Source organism: Panthera tigris, chromosome B4 (assembly GCF_018350195.1).
Source record: "Panthera tigris isolate Pti1 chromosome B4, P.tigris_Pti1_mat1.1, whole genome shotgun sequence".
In the NCBI taxonomy this organism is placed as follows: domain Eukaryota; kingdom Metazoa; phylum Chordata; class Mammalia; order Carnivora; family Felidae; genus Panthera; species Panthera tigris.
Genome location: NC_056666.1, coordinates 74215459 through 74232947, shown reverse-complemented (window position 1 = coordinate 74232947; position 17489 = coordinate 74215459). Strand labels below are relative to the sequence as shown.

Sequence of the window (17489 nt, the reverse complement as noted above, 5' to 3'; positions counted from 1 at the left end):
TAGTGGATAGACACATGCAAGCTTCTTTGCCCACCCATCTTCCTCTCGGTAGTCTAGCTACTGTCATATAGTTCCTCCGTCTTTACAGGTGAATGCCCTGGATGGTTACAACCGAACAGCCCTCCACTATGCAGCTGAGAAAGATGAGGCTTGTGTGGAGGTCCTCTTGGAGTATGGCGCAAACCCCAACGCGCTGGATGGCAACCGAGATACCCCACTTCACTGGGCAGCCTTTAAGAACAATGCTGAGTGTGTGCGGGCCCTCCTGGAGAGTGGGGCTTCTGTCAATGCCCTGGATTATAACAACGATACCCCGCTCAGCTGGGCTGCCATGAAGGGAAATCTGGAGAGCGTCAGCATCCTTCTTGATTACGGAGCGGAAGTCAGAGTCATCAACCTAAAAGGCCAGACGCCCATCTCCCGCCTGGTGGCTCTATTAGTCAGGGGACTTGGAACAGAGAAAGAAGACTCTTGCTTTGAGCTTCTCCACAGAGCTGTTGGACACTTTGAATTAAGGAAGAATGGCACCATGCCACGGGAAGTGGCCAGAGACCAGCAGCTGTGTGAAAAACTGACTGTTCTGTGCTCAGCCCCGGGAACTCTAAAAACACTGTCTCGCTATGCTGTGCGCCGGAGTTTGGGCCTCCAGTATCTGCCAGATGCAGTGAAGGGCCTTCCACTGCCAGCCTCTCTGAAGGAATACCTCTTACTTGTGGAATAGGCTGGAGAAGTTGTTTGCACCATCAGGCAGGCAACTCTGGGTGAGATTTTTCCCTGTGGTACTGTCTCTTTGTCTTGGAAAACAGGAAAAGCAGTTGTTCCTGTTGTGTGGTTTATATTTAGAGGCAACATGTCACAACAGTCACCTCCACACCACCTCCCCTCCCCAAACCAAGCAACCAAACAAACAAACAAAAAATCCCTCACTTTTGTTTTCTCTTTATTGCTTACTTGGCTTTTTATATTGCACCCTGCAAGCGAAGAGGTCTCCCCCTACCCCCCTCCCCCCTTTAGGGAAAAAGTCAACAATGCAACTGAATTCTCTAGGAAGATGAAGAGTATTTAAAGAGTGTGTGTTTAGTTTTCCTTTGGGAACATGATTAACATTTCAGAAGAATCCCTCTAGAAACATTTTAACTGGTCAGTGAAGAAGTCTAAGAAAAGTCCAGCTAACAAATGTGGCCCAAAGGTGAAGATACTGAAAGCTCAAATGGTGTGCAGATTCACAGTTGGGCTGGATGATATTCCTAGAGTGCCACGTCATGGAGCATTCAGAAGGGACTGGCCCCCTGTCTCACCATCAAAGGAAACAGCGGTCTTGGCCTCTTTTCCATGGGTGTGCCTGAGGGTTCCAGTAGTTCAGCAGTGTTATTTCAGAACTAACATTTTCTTACTGCTTTCCACATAGAAGAGGTAGCAGGTTCTGAGCAGTCCTAAGAACTTTTCTAACGCAGTTCTTTCTCTTGGTGAACGCCAGTTTGCTCCAATGGGCTTATTAGCAGGTGCTCTTGCACCTTAGATGAAGGTGTTTACCCTAGCAGGGAAGGAGATGGGCTGGGCTGCCTTTTCCCATGGGTCGTCTTCATTTCCCTTTAGGGAATTCACGCTCCTGAGGGTTCAGAATTATTTTCCTTTCAGTTGTTTTGGCAACTTTGCTTTTTACGGACCTATACAAGACATTGGGGGAGGCCAGCGAGTGGGGGAAGAGCATTATAAGAGCTGCTTTCAAGCTGACCCACCTACTCAAAAAGGAACTGTTTTAGTGAACCATACTTAGTCAACGATACTCTTCCTTTTCATGTTCCTAAACTAGATCAAGTAGTTATTATCTTGGATGACCCAGATGCAAATTTGAAAAACTTTTTAAGCTGATCGGGAACTACAAATAAAAATGACTGCAATCTGCTGACACAGCTAATTTGAAAAAACATGTCTGCTTTTGCCCTTTTGCCATTGGTGGTTTGTTTTTTTTTTATTTTTTTTTGGGGGGTTTTTTTTTTTTTTTTTGCTCACTTAAAAAAGAAATAAACACTTCTAAAAGCAAGTTTGGCAGTTTCTACTGTTCCTGCTTTTCTCCACATCGTTTAATCACCCGGAGCCCCGTTGTCCGAAACTTTGAAATGGGCTGTCACCACCTCCCTCATAAGCTGTTTTGAGGATGCAGTGATACCAGGGCTTAATATTTACTGTTAATTTTTCTTCCCCTTAATGAACTGCACAAAGAGCATTTGGCTGCCTTAAGTCTGGACTCCTGACAAGCCTTCTCAGTTGCTGTTCAGAACTGTTTTCAGGGTGTAAAGGTAATACTTTGGATAGCCAGCAAAAGTGACATATTAGAGATCATCATTCCTCCACGGCCGGTAAAACCTTGAACCTCTTCCTGCTTCATCAGGCAGGTGAGGAAACTAGGTTGGGAGGAGTATGCACGCTTGTGCTGAGAGTCAGGATCTGGTTATTGGAGGCTAAGCTTAAACTTGGCATCAACAGGTGCCATCCTGTCAATTTGGGTAAAATCTGCGGTCTCGCTCCTGAAGACCAACTACATTACATGGTTACTTGGCTGATGAGGAAGAAGCTATTGTTATGGAATAGAAAACAAATGGAGCTGAATGAGAACTGACCGCTTTCTCAAGCAGTATTTCAGCCAGCCCACCAAACCGGGTCCAGGAGTGGGGGTCTCTTTCCCAGGCCTTCAAAATGTGCATGTCTCCCCACAAATGGGGTCTGCGTTTCATCTAGGAAGGAATAACAGGGGAAGAGTTGAGAAGGAAGAACCCTGAGTTGTCAGAAGAGAAGTAGAGATCATGGAATGGCTGGAAAAACCCCTAGGTAATGGGTATATGATCACGAGGTGAAACACAACTTCATGCTTAAAGGAGACTGGCAGGGCACCTTATGGCTACAGAGGATGCAGGAGGGACTAGTGTGCGATAGGGGGTAAGGACCAGTATATGATGTTCTAGGACCGTATGTGCAGAGCCAAGAGATGGAGAGGAGTACATGGGGTGATCATACGGGATGCATTTTCCCACATGTCTGTCTGAGCAGGGTCTGGTGCTTTGGGTTGACAGTGTGACATTCCACTTACAAAAGTGACAACAGGAGAACCAAAAGCACAGTGACCAGTTGGCCTTTATTAGTGTTACTGCAGTCAGAGTAGTAGAGGAACCAAGACTTTGTTATCACAAGAAATAAATAGAGCTTATTTTTAGGAAGATTCTAACCGAGTAGGTGAAATCTAGCAGTAGCACTAGAGGAGCCCAGTCTTGTGTGACAGATGAAGCTGGGGTAGAAGTGATGATAAATTCTACCTCAAAGGACCTTCTACGCACTGCCCACTGCCTCAGCTCCCTGGCCAGAGCTGGTCATGGCTACAGGTGCAGATTAAAAGGAAACCTAATGAAAAATGGGCTAAAACACTTGAGAATGCATGGACTTGGATCTATCAGGGGGTGAGCTGACCATGATCAGACAATCCATTACCCTCACTCCAAAGAGGGTTAGATAGAAGCTTCTCCAGATCGCTTCCGGCTGATGTGCTCCAGGTGGGCGTGCTCTGAGGTGTCCAAGTCAATCTCATACTTGGCTAGGATTTTGAGGATGGGCCTCAGCTTCAGCCACCACTGCTCCTTGGGGATGCGGTGGCTACAGAGGAATGAGACAGATGATTTAATCTTTCAGCACCCCAACTGATTTCTATCAAAAGCTTATAGGAAGAAGTTGAGCAGAAGAGGCTGGATTTTAGGACATGGCCTAAGATCCAAAATGGGTACGAGTCCAGGTGTTACTCCTAAGATAAAAGGATCGAAGACAGCGAACAGGTTGGGAAGAGCAGATCCTGAAACTACCGGGGAAGTAGATGTACTCACTCAAAATCCGTCTGCTCCTTCAGCTCAGTCACCGGTTGAAAGACCAGAGCCCTCTTACGCATCCCCAGAACACAGCCTGAGTCTGGTGTATTGGCGAAGATCCTCCCTGCAATACAGGATGGTCAGTAGGCTTCTATAATGGGGAACCGGCCACTATGGGGGGGTCTTACCCTCTTACCCCACCTACCATTACGGTAACTCTCTTTGATTTTCCCAGACATCCAGTTCATAGCCTTGGCACCCATCTTAGTGGCAAAATTCCTGTCAAACGGAGTTGGGCTTCCACCCTGGAAAAAGAATCATAAAAATTACAGAGGGAAGGACTCTAATGAAGTGGCAGAGATACCTGAATACACACAGAAAAAAGGAAAGAACAGGCCCCAGGTTTGCAGCTGGAAACAGGAATCCAGAAGTCTAACCATGAAGGAAATCCTGAGACAGCGCTGAGAACAGAGTGAGCTGGCACAGCTTATTTGGCCATTTACCAGGGGTAAGAGTAACTAATTAGATATGGGGGGACCTGGTCTCACAGCTGCCCGATCCTGTTCATTCACTTCCAGTCTGATTGGCCAGTCGCCTCCTTGCCCCTCTTCAGCCTAGCAGCTTTTGTCAGTCACCATCATCGACAGAAGTGTTCCTTGTGAACCAACATAGATGTCCTTGGTAGCACCTCAGAATAATAAAACATCATGCAGATTTTCTCTGAACTAAGTGAAAGGAGGTGGGAAAGTGGGGAATAGATCGCCATGCTTTATCCAGTTAGACCCCATTCCTGCAGGGGCTAATAAGCTCATTCAAGTTGAGGATACTGGGAATTCATAGGTAGGTAGACAACGGTCAAAGGTCCATATTTAAGCAGAATCAGCTGGGGACATTTGGGATGGGGAGGCCTAAGACCACCAGTACCGTCTGTGAGCGAGGCCTGCCGTAGGTGGGGATTGAATGTGGATAGCAGAAGGGAATTCGTTTCCCCCGGAAACCCCGGTTAGTGCAGACAGAGCCCAACACCAGCAAGGTGGCTGTACTTCTTGCACAGGAAGGCAGCATGGCATGCTGGGAAGAGCACTGGAGTGCATTCTGGCTCTCACCCAAGCTTGATGAGCGGCCCTAAAAAAGTTGTTTCTCCCGTCTGGGCCTCATTTTCTTCATCTGAATTAGTGGTTCTCAACTGGAGATGATTTTGCCCCCCAGGGGACATTTGGCAAAAGTCTGGAGACATTTTGTATTTGTTACAACTTAGGAGGGAGGTGCTACTGGCATCTAGTGGGTAGAGTCCAGGGATGTTGCTAAAGCATCCCGCAATGGCACAGAACAGCCACCCGCAACAAAGATTTATCCAGCCCCAAATGACAATGGTGCCAGTGCTGAGAAGCCCTGCCCCAGGAGGGATCACATAACCTCAAAGGCCATTTCCAGGGTAATGCTGTTTCGATTCTGTGACAGTAAAAACTGCAGGCTCGTGCTCTGTGGTGGCACCGACAGCCTCCAGCAGATTGGGGACCAGTGGGAGACCCAATGGCTATCGGGGATTGTGGCCGTCTGGTGAAGGGTATGACTGGGGTGTCTTCCCGACCTGCTGCATGTGCCCAAGCACATTCTTCCTGCTGTCAAATATGCCCTTCCCCTCCTCAGAGTACAGGTTGAAGATGAAGTCCGTGGTATAGTTCTCATTGCACTTCTCATTCCTGCCAAGTAGAGACCAAAAGCCTGTGACTTTGGTTGTCTCCCCATCCCTCCCAACCCTTTTCTGCTTCAGTAGGCTTTGTTCTTCCCTTTTCTGTCTCCTCCCATGGCTCCAGTTCTCTCACTGTGTCCCCAAATTCCTCAGGGCATCCCAACCATGGATTCATTCTGTGGGCTAGAGCCAAAGCCTAACTGTTCTCTTCGCTTAGGAACACACCATGGATGAGGTACCTTAACACCAAGCCCCTTTTCACAGTGGTTTTCATCTTATGCACCAGATGTTCAACATTTGCCTGAAAATAAGAGAGTAAATCTTAAGCCTTGCCAGGAGTGGATAAGGCCGGGCAAGTGCACAGATCTCTTGTTCCCCACCAGGCCTCTCCAGATGGGGAGAGAAACTGGAAGAGAGCTGTTTACAATCTGTGCCTAGTCCCTGTGAGAAGTTCAGTGCACGCTGCAATGTGAACAAAGACTCCAAACGAGCCAGGCAGAACTGGGAGAGGGTGAGTTAAGGACAGCCATGGTAACTGCCGGTCTTCACCTTTCCACCTGCTCCCAGTGTCCCCTTCCAGGGGATTCCGCTTCCCTTCCCTCAGAGGGCCGAGTGGGGGGCCCACTGCTCTCAGTGTTGGCCTTTGAATGGGTTGCTTGTCGGTGCAGCAGTGATTCGCTTGGGAGGAACCAGTTCCTTCATCTGGGCTTTGAGCTGGGGGTGAAGGAGGAAGACTCCCACCTTCCATTCCCAGCAGGGACTTGAGTTCTTGCTTGAGGGAGTTCCCTCAGCCTGCTGCCCCTGCACTTTGTGGCTCTTCTTCCCTCCAGTGAACTGAAATCTTGGAAAACTAGGATCATACGGCCCCTCTGAGAAAAAGGAATCGGAGCGCCCTACCCCAAGCCCGGAAGGGACAGGAATGAGAAGAGTCTGCTTTGGTAGCAAGGGAGCCCAGGGCGGGTGGCATGATCAGTAGAGACACCACCGACTTTCTCTGTTAGTTAAACCACCTACTCACAAGTTTAGAAAAGTCTTTTAACCTCTCTAAATCTTTCTTGTCCGTAACACGGAGATAATAATAGCTCCCTTGCACGTGTGTTTTGAAGACAAAATGCAAAAACACGTTGAGAAGGGCTTAGCAACGTGGGGCCTTCGAAACGAATGCTCCAGAAACAGCAGCTGTGGTCACGCGTGCGAGGTTACACTGGAGATGCCCTCTTGCTGCTCTTTCTAGTTTCCTCGCAGGGCCCCAGAGACCAAGCAGCTATCCTCATCTTGAGCTCTCACAGCTCAAGATGCTGTGGGGACAGACTAGGGCAGGGGAGAGCTGCATAACAGGCTCTGAGTGACCATCTACCTGCAGGTCCCGAATGGTGAAGGGCTCCTCAAAAATGTAGGCAGCATCGGCCCCAGCTGCCAGTCCTGCCATGGTGGCCAGGTAGCCACAGTAGCCACCCATCGTTTCGATGATAAACACCCGACGCTTGGTGCCTGCCGCTGACTGCTTGATGCGGTCACAGGTCTGCAAAGACAGCGGGGTCTCAGTTAGAAAGACAGAGTCCGGGGTCTGATCCTTGTCACTTCTCTGGCCCTTGCCATAAACCGGCCCCGGCACGCCACCCTCCCCGGCTCAGCCAGGCCCCTACGCCTCATCAAGTTCTTGCCTTAGGGGGCGGCCGGCACACCTGCCAACTGCCCTGTGGAACTCGCCTCCTGGGAAGGAAGCTGTACTTACCCTTTGTGTCGTTCAGGGCAGGGAAATTAGGCTATCTGACCTCAGGACGGAAAAAAACATTTGGGACGCAGAGTACTGATGCGTTGGAGGCTGACAGGTGAGAATGAACACCGTAGCGTGGAGAAATAAAGTGCGTAAGGGCCTGGGCTCGAAGAGGCACCGTTCGAACACTGTCACTTGGTTAGTACAAAAACAGTAGCTCACTCTCCAGCACACGTGGTCCAGGGATTACAGAGCTGGCCAGAGGCCTGGGAAGCGGGGGCGGGCTCTCACCGTGCAGATAGTATTGAGTGCTGTGTCAGCCCCCACGCTGAAGTCCGAGCCGGGGACGTTGTTGGAGACCGTCGCGGGGATGACCACAAACGGGATGCACAGCTCGTCAAACAGCTTCCTGCCCTCCATCAGTTCCAGGCCCCCTGTGTAAGCCTGAGAAGGAGGGTGGCAACCATGAGGGGAGAGGGAAAAGTGGGGAGGAGGGGAACAAACGGGAGGGCACTCACCTCAAAGCCCCCAATGATGACAAGGCCCTGAATGTTAAACTTAGTGATGTTGGCACTGATCTGCTCAAAGCTCTTCTTGGGTAGAGTCCTAGTTGATTGGGATGAGGCAGGATGGGCGATGAGGTGATGGAATTTGGAGAATTAAGCAAAGTTGAGGGAGAAAAAAGCTAGAATTAGAATGTGCTTTATGTATAACTTCTTGACCTGTGCCCCCTTCCCTGCCCCCCCTCATGGCTGTGTGAGGACACATCCTGGGGCTTAAAACTGCTAGAGCTGCTAAGAGATGTCTAGATATGCAGGCCTTCCCTCACTGAGGCAACTGTGAGCTTGGGGACAGAAGATGCAGACTACAGCAGTGTAGACGCTGACCTAATGAACTGACACCCACATTCCAAGGGACATCTTTAGGGGTGACTAGGAGGAGGTGCTTCCAAAATGCCACTTACCTTTTAGTCCCAAGTTTGGAACCACCTTGGCCAGTCCAGCCCCCAACATAGCTCCAGCCAGCTTCCTCGATCTGCAGGAAAAGATCACACAGGTCTGCCCTGTGGACTGAATGCTACTTCCTGAGTTCTGATCCCACCCCGACACCCACCCTGGCTGGAAGAGGAACACCACGCATCGGCTTTTCCCCACTTCAGTGAACTTCCTCTGGTCTTATTGCCCATTCACAAATAGTAAGCACCTACTTATGCCAGGCACTGCACTGAGCTTTGGGACAGAGAATTAAACAAGGTGTGTTGCCTGTAAAGGGTTCATTTCAGTGGCTCCTGCCTATTCATACTGCCCTAAGATTAAGCATCTACTTCTGCTCAAACCCTGAGAGGAAAGAAAGGTAGAGAGAGAGAGAGGAGGGGCCAGGAGAAAGAAAAAGACCGACAGGTCACCCGTGCTACGTGCCTCAGAGTACGTGCCCTCCTCCTTTTAGTCCCCGTACCTGACCCTTGGCCAGGCCCTCGAAGCCATCATGTACAACCAGCACCCGGTTGCCCTGGATGAGGCCAATCCTCACGGTGGAACGGACGGCAGCGTTCATGCCTGCGGCTGGGGCCCCCACGTTCATCACGGCCACTGTGTGTATGCTACTCTGGGGAGAAAAAGTGGAGAGGGAGCAGGGCGAAGAGGGGGACAGGTCAGTAAGGGAAGCTGAACCCTGTGTCCCTCATGGTCCTAGGGTCAGGACATGTGCCTCTGGACAATATACCCCCTCTCCAGGAATGCCAGCACAGCCTGTTCCCTCATCCTGTGGAAGCAAATTCTTTATCACAAATCAATAAGGAAAACCGCTGTCCCTGCCCACAGATAGCATTACATAACGAATGAGGCCTTCCAGAGCAGCATTTCCCAAAGTGTGATATTTGGACCGCCTGATCTAGGGAGCCTGTTAAACCAACCTATTCCTGGCCATGACCCAGAGCTAAATCCTCTCTGAGGGAAGGATCCAGCAATCTGCACGTTAAATAAGCAGCCCAGATGATTCTGATAGACACTCAGTACCGAGAACCACTACTTCAGGGGAAGAAGTGGCTGAAGTACATTCATATGATCATTCCCAGGTCTGCCCAAAGGATTAACCCGTAAATCTCTTTCCCAGTCCTTGCACGCTACCTCGTTGATCCTAAATTGGATGTGGGCCTTGGGGCAGAGACGTCCGGGGCACATTAAGAACATGGGGCTAGTATCTGGGGGGGCTAAGAGAAAATTTCTTAGTAGGGTCAGGGACTCGGCACTGGAGATTTTAGTGGGGCGAAGAAGCTGGCCAGGCTCTAGGTTATACGAGTGGAGGTGGCACTTCACGGAGGGAGACTGAGAGACAGAGTCAAAGGGAGAGAACTCACCGGTCCCTTAGAGACTGGGGGTCTGACATGAGCCAGAAGCTTGTACACTTCCCAGTTGTTCATGAAGCTCCTGGAAAAAGTACAGGTGGGGTGGGGGGTCTTCAGGCCGCTCCTCACGGCCAGGAGCCAAGGGGATCTAAAGTTCTGTTCCCAGTGTGAAGTCCAGCTGGGCAAACCTCAAAGGACATAACTGGGACCTGGCAGGAACTGGGCAGGGGCTGAAAAAGGGCCAGTAACCGATCAAACCCTCCCTGAGGACTCTTCTCCCAGGCACTGCACTCAGCACGACACGCTGTCCCTTGGCTAGAGAAACTGAAAACCTGGCTGGAACCCACACAAAAACCACCAGATTACAGCAGGCCAATCCCAGGAAGAGCATCCCTGGGACAAACTGTGCCTCCTGGTCACCTCACAACCAGCTCTCTCAGGAAGGAACTGTCACAAAGACAGTAAGAACAGGGAGGGGCAGAAGCTCTTATATTGGGTTTTAAACCATGTCCGTTTTTTGCTCCATTCCAATATCTGATTTCTGTAGCTAGTGAGCTTCCGGTCATTCCTCACCGGCCTCTCAGCTTCATGGCTTCATCAAATTTCCTGTCGTTCATGGCCTTGGTCACATCTTTGGTCTGAAGGAGGAGCACAGCAAGAGTCATGACTACAGGGCAGGGTTCTACACAGCTGGATTCCTAGCCCGTGGTAACGCTCTGTCTCCACTCTTATGCCTGGATCCTACCCACCACACCTCCCACCTTTGCTATGCTCCCCAAACATTCACAGAAAGCAGCATCTTTGTTTTTCCTTAATTTTCGGAGAAATGAGCAGCCAAAGGAAGGAGCTGATTCAATGCTCTACTTATTCGAATATTTTTCAGAGTAGAGGAGTGCTCACAGATAAAATAGCATCTTCCTCCATTCCGCAACCTGAAAGTAGCCTCTAAACTGAGTGTATGAAGAAGACCCTACGGATCCCAGTTAGGAAGAAAAGCTGATCCCTGCCGTGTGTCTCCCAGCTACTGATTCTGCTCTGTGAGCCCGTGCTTTAGCTTTTGGGATACATAGTTCCAAGCAAGGCTGGAGCCTGTCTAGGCTGTAGGTTTCTGGGACTCCCAGTTTGAGGGAGAAGCAAGCCAGGAAATGGGGAGCCAGCCCTGAGCATGCAGGCCAGTCCTAAGAATCAGCCAGACACCTCAGCCCCAGACACACTGCTCTGTGGTATCACAGGAGTGATTCCTTTGTAATAAGAGCCATTTCCTGAGCACCCGGTATTTTCCAGATACTGCATCAGACCTTCTACAAAGCTTCCCTCCACTCCTTATAGTAGCCCTCAGGGTGAGTGTTAGGAACCTCACGTTGTTTCAGAGAAACATGTTCAAGGTAGAAATCATAGAAACATACGAGCTAGCCAGCCAGACCATAATACTATTCCCTGCTTTTAATAACGTTTGGAGACATACTCCGTTTCTTTTCCAACAAAGACATGGCAAAAGCATCCGAGGCTGGATATTGTGCGACGTTGGGTCTCACTACTTGGTAAGATGTAGCGTCTCCCACGTTTCTTAGGAACATTTAACAGATGGGGACACTGAGGCTTAGAGAGGGGACAGCTCCTATGCAAAGCCTACTGTGCCCTTTCCTCATTTGACTCTTAACTACACCATGCTGCCTTCCCATCTCCAACAGGAGTTCCAGTGCCCTTCGAAGTTGGTCTCTTTCCCTCTAAGCTCTAGCTCAAAGACAGGGGCTTGGGCTGTTAGGACGGGGAGCTGAGGTCGGTACTTACCATTTGGACACACTCCATGAGGGGCAGGCGCACAGCCTGGTTCCCAGAGAGGCTCACCACACAGGCTGGGGTGTCTGGAGTCCCTTCCAAAAGTGCCATCACTGCCTCCACACCCATCCTGCTGCCCTGCAGGAACCCAGGGAGCAAAGACAGTCTGGTTCAGGCCTCCCCATCTGGACTGGGCCTGGAGAGCCAGGGCACCTGAGGCCCTTCCAGATCACAGGGTTGAACTGCACATTTAAGGACTACAGCTAAGAGCTTATGGGGCTTTATCTCCCTACCCAGATTTCATCTAAAGCTTGATTCTTCATCCTCTTACCATTAGAATTCTATTTGGTTCCAGAGAAGCATGTCCATTGTAGTAATCAAGGAGATTACTGAGGCTTAATATTCCCTTCTTATTGATAAAACAAGGGAGAGTATTGCCTCTCTCTTCTAACAAAAGTAGGATGAGAGGGTTCAACCTGAGTGTCTAAGGTTAGATCTTAATAATTTTACTAATGATCAAAGCTGAGATATTAGTCCTCACTATTTGGAGAGCATATAATTTCCCATCATTTTTTGCAACAGAAGAGAACTCGGGTGGATGGGAATGAGTCAAGGGCCACTGCAGTCCAGAAGCTGGAGGGAGGCGGCATGGCCAATGGTGTAAGCCCCTGTCCTGGGAAGTGGGATTCTGCAGGGGAAGGACAGCAAGTCCTGGGTTCTAAGACGCAAGGGCCACAGAACCCCATGACTTACCAGGATCCGGTCAAAGGCTGATGGTGTCCCACCCCGCTGCACATGCCCCAAGACAGTGACCCGGGTGTCATATCCCAGACGCTTCACCACCAGCTGAGGAGACCAAAAGAGGGACAGAGAGATACAGAGTCAAAGAGAAAAAACAAGCAGAGGCTTAGATAAACCACGATGGCTTAGCCTCTTATCTTATATCTTATCTTCCTGGGAAACCAGGGGGCAGGAAACCTGGGGAGAGATGTACAGAAGGACTAAGGGGAGAGTCAGAAGTCACTGGGGAAGGGGGTGGGGGGTGGTGTCCAAGGCCTCTCTGGTTTCATTCATACTAACATTCTTGATGTCTTCTGAGGTTATGGGTTTCCCAGTCTTGTCGATGGCACCCTCAGCCACAATGATGATGTTGAGACGAGAACCACGGGTCCTTGTCTGGTCAAGAACAAAGAGGAAAGAGGTCAGTGGGATGAAACCGATGGAGGGGAAGTGCATCATCAGTGAAACAGGCGAGTGGTTTTTCAAGGGCAAAATAAAGTGCCAGTACCTCGCTGAGCCGGCGACAAAGATGTTCTTCCCAGTCGTCATCCGGTGGACACTCAGGAATAAAAACCCAGTCAGCCCCACAGGAGAGAGAGGTGACAAGGGCCAGGTATCTGAGATGAGAGGCAGAAGCGTCACACTAAGAGCCACGCTCCACAGACTGCCTGACCCGTACCTGGCAGGTCTGCCTGTTCCCATAGGTGGTGAAATGTGTGAGGATCTGTGCTTTCATGCTTGGGGTGAGGGTAAGAGCGCCACTGAGACAGCCTCTCAGTGAAGTTTTGTCCCTGAAGGGCACCTTCTCTTCGTGCTCACCTGCCACGGTGGCTTCTAATCTCAGAGCGGTGTCTGTCCTGTGCACGGGCACACAGGCACACCCTTCCACGCATGGGTACGGGGGTGGGGAAAGGGGGCCATAACCGAGACAAGCATGGACACCTCTGAATCTGCTATCCCTGGGAGACCTCTTTGGACTCTCTGGGGAAGAGAAGGCTACTGCTGGCTCCACAAAACAGATGAGTGGAGACGGGGATCTTACCCACAGTGCCGGCCCATCACTTCTAGCACAAACGTCCTCTGGTGGCTGCAAGAGACAGACACAGAACCTTTACAGTCCCAGTGTCCTGATGGTCCCAAGCCGCCACCCACATGTAGGCCACAAAACCTCCCTGGGAGACGCATTTATATTGTCAGACCTCCCAGCAGGTTTCTGGAGACACCAGGAAGACCCAGACCTAGGTCTAGGATGGCTACAGGCTGACTAAAACATAGCAGTAAAAGGTGTCAGTACTGTGGCTCTGTTCCAGGGAGCAATGGGGTCCAGGAAAGGAAAGAGAAAATAGGAAAAGAAGTGAAGAAGTGAGGACTCGACCAGCATCAGCCTGGAATCCCCTAGGATGACCCTGGCAAACTGTTACCTTCCGCCTCCCATTCTCCCACACTGCCTCCCCAGGCCGCCTACTGAGCAGCGGCAGTGACGGCCTCTACAGTCTACACTATAGCTGAAAGGGTGGCTAAGGTTTGGAGCTCCCTGGATTTGTCTCATGTTGGACACTGATCATTTGGGAGACCCTACAGGTATCAAAGCCCTCAGAGCTACAATGTGGACAGTGGGCAAGACAGTGACAAGGGGCAAACATACGGCCTGTAGACAACAGTGCAATTTCAGGGCTTTAGGGATGCTTCTTCATTAAAGACAGTGTTCCCACCCCAGAAAACGGGTCGTTGGGGGTCTAGAGCCCAAGGGCATTAATCTTCTCTAGACGCCCTAGCCCTGTAGCCTGCCCCAGCTGCGATCCTCCTCCACTGCCCCACCTGCCCCCCGCAAGTCCCCTAACCTCTGAGCAGTGGTGGTGATGGCGTCCACAATCTCTATGATCCGGTGCAGGGCGGAATCAGTGCCAATGGTCATATCAGTGCCACAAAAGTCATTGTCAATTGAGCCCACCAAACCCACGATATTCAGATAGCTGGACTTCGTAGCCTCCTCCGCTGTGATCTTACCTGGCAATGAGAAGCAAACCAGGAGCCACCTTGACATGCCTAAAGAGCAGATGACTGGAGAGAGAAGGAACTGCAGCCAATGGGAAGCATAAGCAATGGCAGAGAAAGGAGGGCAAAGACCTCCCTTTTGTGTCTGGGTGATGATTTCCTCCAATGGGAGGAGAGGGGTGTGTGTGCATGCGCACAAACAATACTTATGACAATGTCTCACCCGCTTTCTGGAGGTCACTCAGTAAGTCACTCCACTCAGAACGGAAGGTGTCAGCCCCAGTGAGGCTGCCATCACCCCCGATGACACACAGATTAGTAATCCCACGCTTCACCAGGTTGTGGGCAGCGCGGAGTCGTCCCTCTCGTTCACGGAAGTCCTTGCACCGGGCACTTCCAATGACTGTGCCTCCCTGTGGGGAAGAAGTAGAAGTCAGCTCTCCAGATGACACAGCCAAATTTGAGCTCAACATGCTAAGATTTCCCCTATTCCAACATTGTGATGAGCTGTCATAACTACCTGGCTTTCTAGGAAGTGCCCTAACATCCTTAAGAGTCATTTGTCCTTTCTAGGGGCATCTGGGTGGCTCAGTTGGTTAAGTGTCCGACTCTTGATTTCAGCTCAGGTCACAATCTTGCAGTTCGTGGGATTGAGCCTTGCCTCGGGCTCTGCGCTGACAGTGCAGAGCCTGCTAGGGATTCTGTCTCTCCCTCGCTCTTTGCCCCTTCCCCACTCACAACTCTCTCTCAAAATAAATAAGCTTTAAAAAAAAAAGTCATTTGTTCTTTCTAAAGGAAAGGGAAATAATTCTGGCTGAGCTATCATAGGGTCATTCCTATATTCTGCTACACCTCTTAGAAGACTGCTAAGGTTAACCCATTTCATTGAAGGCTTTGTCATCAAAGTGATTATCCTCAAGGAGAGCAAAGGAATACATACATGCTGTTGGCTTTTGGACAATCTCCGTCTTTCACATGTTCTTAGAAATGTAAGATGTAGCACTGACTTTAGTCTTTGGAAATTCTCCCCAGTGGCCTGACTTTATTGGATTGTGTCCACACTATAATTAGCAGTTCATCCCAACGTGCTTGGTCATCCCAATGTGCTTTCCCTCTTGAACTCACTGATTTCTAATTGTAACCAGGCCCTGCCAATCCTTTCCCCTTCACTCCTCAGGATCTATGGTGCTCGGGGAAGGAGACACAATATCCACATATTCACAGGAAAAGTAGTTCTGAGTATAGAAAGCCTTAAATCCCCAGGGACTTATAGATGCCCCAAGAGAGGTAAGTATACTTAGGATTTTCACAAATCGTACAAGCTTCTGGCATTCATGCCTTTGGGAGTACTGATAGAGAATTCTGACTCATTTTCAGACCACTTAACAGCAGGCACCATCGCCTATAAAAAATCTTCGCTAAGTACTGCATATTGTATTTCTTCCCATGGACTTTTAGAGGACTGCGGTAAAGAATGGGGGTACAAATGTAATTTGTGGATTTTTCAGTAAATCAGAAAATAGGTATATAATGACTTACGGAAAGTAGCACAAAGGGTTATGGATACAATCCGCATAATCTTAAGGTATTTTTGGAAACTCTAAAAGGCTGTGCTGGTTCCTTCCTCCCTTAAACAGTGTGGTTTCAAGTGACCTTCTCACCATCACATGAGGACCAGCAGATTTCAGCTCTACTTCTGGCTCTGGCTCCAGGCCTCTGGGAAGGTTATTTTCCTGGCCAGACCCTCCCTGTGACTCCAGAGCAACTCCTGCTTACGTGCCAGTTCCTTAAGTCTTGCCTGTGACCTTTCCATAAAGAGCAAACTGTCCTGTGACCGCACCCCCACCCCCATGCCACCCTAGGAAACCAGGGTGATGTTTTCAAATGCAAAGAGTAAAGGGCAGTCGTGGCACCTCTCTCGTCACAGAACCCTTCACGTCGAGCCACATGGGGGGAACTTGAGCAACCATGAGGCCAAACCAGAGTGGGGTGGGACAAGGACAGGACAAATAAGGAACAGGAGTCCTCTGGAACATACCAGCTGAAGCATCATCGAAACACTCTCCCAGGTGGCTTCCCTGATGTTATCTCCACCATCCACCAGGCCTTGATAACCCTGTGGAGCAGATTACACCCATTCAGCTTCTGCTAAGCCAGTTTTCCCTAAACCCCCACGATTAGGACAGGATCTCTGGGAAGCAGTTCTCTGAGAATCAAGTCATCTCCTCCCATTACTGATCCCTGGATGCCCATGACACTGTCATATTTAACACAGTCCCAGGAAGAAGACATCAACCTTTCAATACCCTCTTCTATTTCCCTGCAATCTCAAAAGGTCAGGATGTCCTTCCTAATATTTCATCCTAATTCTTTTTGCTTCTGGTTTATCCCATGTCCTCCAATCTGCTTTCCCGGGGAACTAAATAGCAGATAGTTTTCATAACAGTAGAGGGAAAAGAGAAGGGTGGTGGAAGAAGGGCAGGAGAGAAATGGGACTTGAAAAGATACAATTTAGGAGAAGGCAGATAAACCTTACAGGGAAAAGAGTGGGCAAAGAATGAGAGGGAAGGGAGAGAAGGAAGAGGAGTTAGAACCTCAGAAGGTACAGCAAACTGCAGAAATCTGATGAGACTTTGTTCTTTCCAAAGGCTCTGTCTCAGGACATACTAAATTTTCTCTGAAATACTCATTTCAGCTTCTCTCTTTGTTTTGGTGGAGGTAAGGGGAAGAGAGAGTGACTTCTTCCTTTAAATTGAACGGGCAACATGAGGACCCCATCTGTAGATCCCTATATCCTACCATCATTACTGGAGACTGGAGTCGGGGAGAGACACTCTTAGAGACAAGGAGCTGAGATAGGTCAGGCATAGCATGTAACTGGGAGGTGAGGAAACAGGAAGTAGGGAGGGGGGAGCATAAAACAGAGAAAGAATGATGGAGAACAAAGTAGAAAACCAACCTCATGGACAAAGAACACACGGGCACCAGTAAAGATACCAACTCGAACCACAGCCCTGACAGCAGCATTCATACCTGAAAGGAGGGAAGCAAGACGACAGGAAGAGGTTACTCCTGAGAAAAGCAGCCTGGACTACAAGATATCTCAGTCCTTCTCTTAGGCTTTTCTCTGAATCTAGAATCCTCTTCTCCTCCAAGTCTTCTGGCCTCCCCCGCAACACTAAATTATCGTGTTCAGTGTTAATGTAGCTCCATATACCTCCAATTCATCTCCCTTCCCTCCCCAATCCCATCTTTCTTAAGACCTTTCCCTGCCAGGGCAATCCGGGGAATAATAATCTTGAATGCTTACAGTAGGGTTAGACACCGCTA

General features: G+C 49.6%; 2 protein-coding genes across 17 annotated transcripts in view; one reads left to right on the top strand and one right to left on the bottom strand.

The window, feature by feature from the left end:
- Positions 1 to 1909, top strand: part of ASB8 (ankyrin repeat and SOCS box containing 8) — a 32380-nt gene extending 30471 nt beyond the window's left edge. For all 10 annotated transcript variants that reach the window (XM_042992184.1, XM_042992189.1, XM_042992183.1 and 7 more), the window contains one exon: positions 89 to 1909. In XM_042992184.1, coding sequence (XP_042848118.1) covers positions 89 to 721 — 633 coding nt within the window. In that variant the 3' untranslated portion in view covers positions 722 to 1909. The remainder of the gene's footprint in view (positions 1 to 88) is intronic.
- Positions 1910 to 3114: 1205 nt separating this feature from the next.
- PFKM (phosphofructokinase, muscle) overlaps positions 3115 to 17489 on the bottom strand; it is a 44959-nt gene continuing 30584 nt past the window's right edge. For all 7 annotated transcript variants that reach the window (XM_042992180.1, XM_015539474.2, XM_042992176.1 and 4 more), the window contains 21 exons: positions 17119 to 17192; positions 16198 to 16275; positions 14383 to 14572; positions 14006 to 14171; positions 13207 to 13251; positions 12673 to 12781; positions 12465 to 12560; positions 12138 to 12230; positions 11397 to 11522; positions 10179 to 10243; positions 9618 to 9687; positions 8717 to 8866; positions 8226 to 8296; positions 7780 to 7867; positions 7553 to 7705; positions 6902 to 7066; positions 5784 to 5845; positions 5443 to 5554; positions 4057 to 4156; positions 3870 to 3975; positions 3115 to 3645 (listed from right to left, as the gene is read on the bottom strand). In XM_042992180.1, the coding sequence (XP_042848114.1) occupies positions 3501 to 3645; positions 3870 to 3975; positions 4057 to 4156; positions 5443 to 5554; positions 5784 to 5845; positions 6902 to 7066; positions 7553 to 7705; positions 7780 to 7867; positions 8226 to 8296; positions 8717 to 8866; positions 9618 to 9687; positions 10179 to 10243; positions 11397 to 11522; positions 12138 to 12230; positions 12465 to 12560; positions 12673 to 12781; positions 13207 to 13251; positions 14006 to 14171; positions 14383 to 14572; positions 16198 to 16275; positions 17119 to 17192 (2264 nt within the window). In that variant the 3' untranslated portion in view covers positions 3115 to 3500. The remainder of the gene's footprint in view (positions 3646 to 3869; positions 3976 to 4056; positions 4157 to 5442; positions 5555 to 5783; positions 5846 to 6901; positions 7067 to 7552; positions 7706 to 7779; positions 7868 to 8225; positions 8297 to 8716; positions 8867 to 9617; positions 9688 to 10178; positions 10244 to 11396; positions 11523 to 12137; positions 12231 to 12464; positions 12561 to 12672; positions 12782 to 13206; positions 13252 to 14005; positions 14172 to 14382; positions 14573 to 16197; positions 16276 to 17118; positions 17193 to 17489) is intronic.